At 40.4% G+C, this 562-nt stretch overlaps 1 protein-coding gene and 1 pseudogene across 1 annotated transcript in view; both read right to left on the bottom strand.

Annotated features, from left to right (window-relative positions):
* Positions 1–212, bottom strand: part of LOC127191832 (olfactory receptor 2AG1-like) — a 61,018-nt pseudogene extending 60,806 nt beyond the window's left edge.
* The window catches only part of LOC127191824 (olfactory receptor 2AG2-like), a 41,537-nt gene extending 41,325 nt beyond the window's left edge, over positions 1–212 (bottom strand). The window contains exon 1 of the mRNA XM_051149157.1: positions 107–212. Coding sequence (XP_051005114.1) covers positions 107–129 — 23 coding nt within the window. The 5' untranslated portion in view covers positions 130–212. The remainder of the gene's footprint in view (positions 1–106) is intronic.
* Positions 213–562: the final 350 nt, after the last annotated feature.

Genomic DNA, 562 nt, shown 5'->3' with positions numbered 1-562 from the left:
CAGTTCTTCTCTTAGTCAGGGCTCTCACAAGAACTGCAGTTAGCACTCTATTTGTGGTAAGTTGGCTTGATCCGCCATGTTCTTCCAACTTCTTCCCAACACTTACTTGTCATCCTGCTTCCACGTCATTAGGTGTCACAACTCTGCATCTCCCTGCATCAGTTTCTCTCTTCTTCTCCTTTCTCTTCTGTAACAGACTTATTGAGATAAAGAATTTACAATGGACAGAATTTGGGCCTTAAATTTCTAGACACTGGGAAATCTAAGCTCAATACGCAGGCATCCAGGGTAAGCCTTCTTGTTTCTTTATCACACACGAACATAGGCAAAAGGTGGTTGAACTCACAATTCGATAATGATGTTAATATCAGTTTTTGGGACTGGGCTCTATTGGAGATCAAAGGGGAGTAAGAGAGAAGAAGATAAATGAAAACAAGGCAGATTATGGGGAAGCCAGGAGCTTATGACTAAAGCATACACTATCTAAGCATGGCATCAGTAATCACAAAACTGGGTTTTATGTTATGAGGAAACTAAGCCAAAGACATGTCTAACATTATAA

Source organism: Acomys russatus, chromosome 7, assembly GCF_903995435.1.
Source record: "Acomys russatus chromosome 7, mAcoRus1.1, whole genome shotgun sequence".
Lineage (NCBI taxonomy): Eukaryota > Metazoa > Chordata > Mammalia > Rodentia > Muridae > Acomys > Acomys russatus.
Note: the sequence above shows the minus strand (reverse complement) of the source record. Positions and strands in the feature narration are given on the sequence as shown.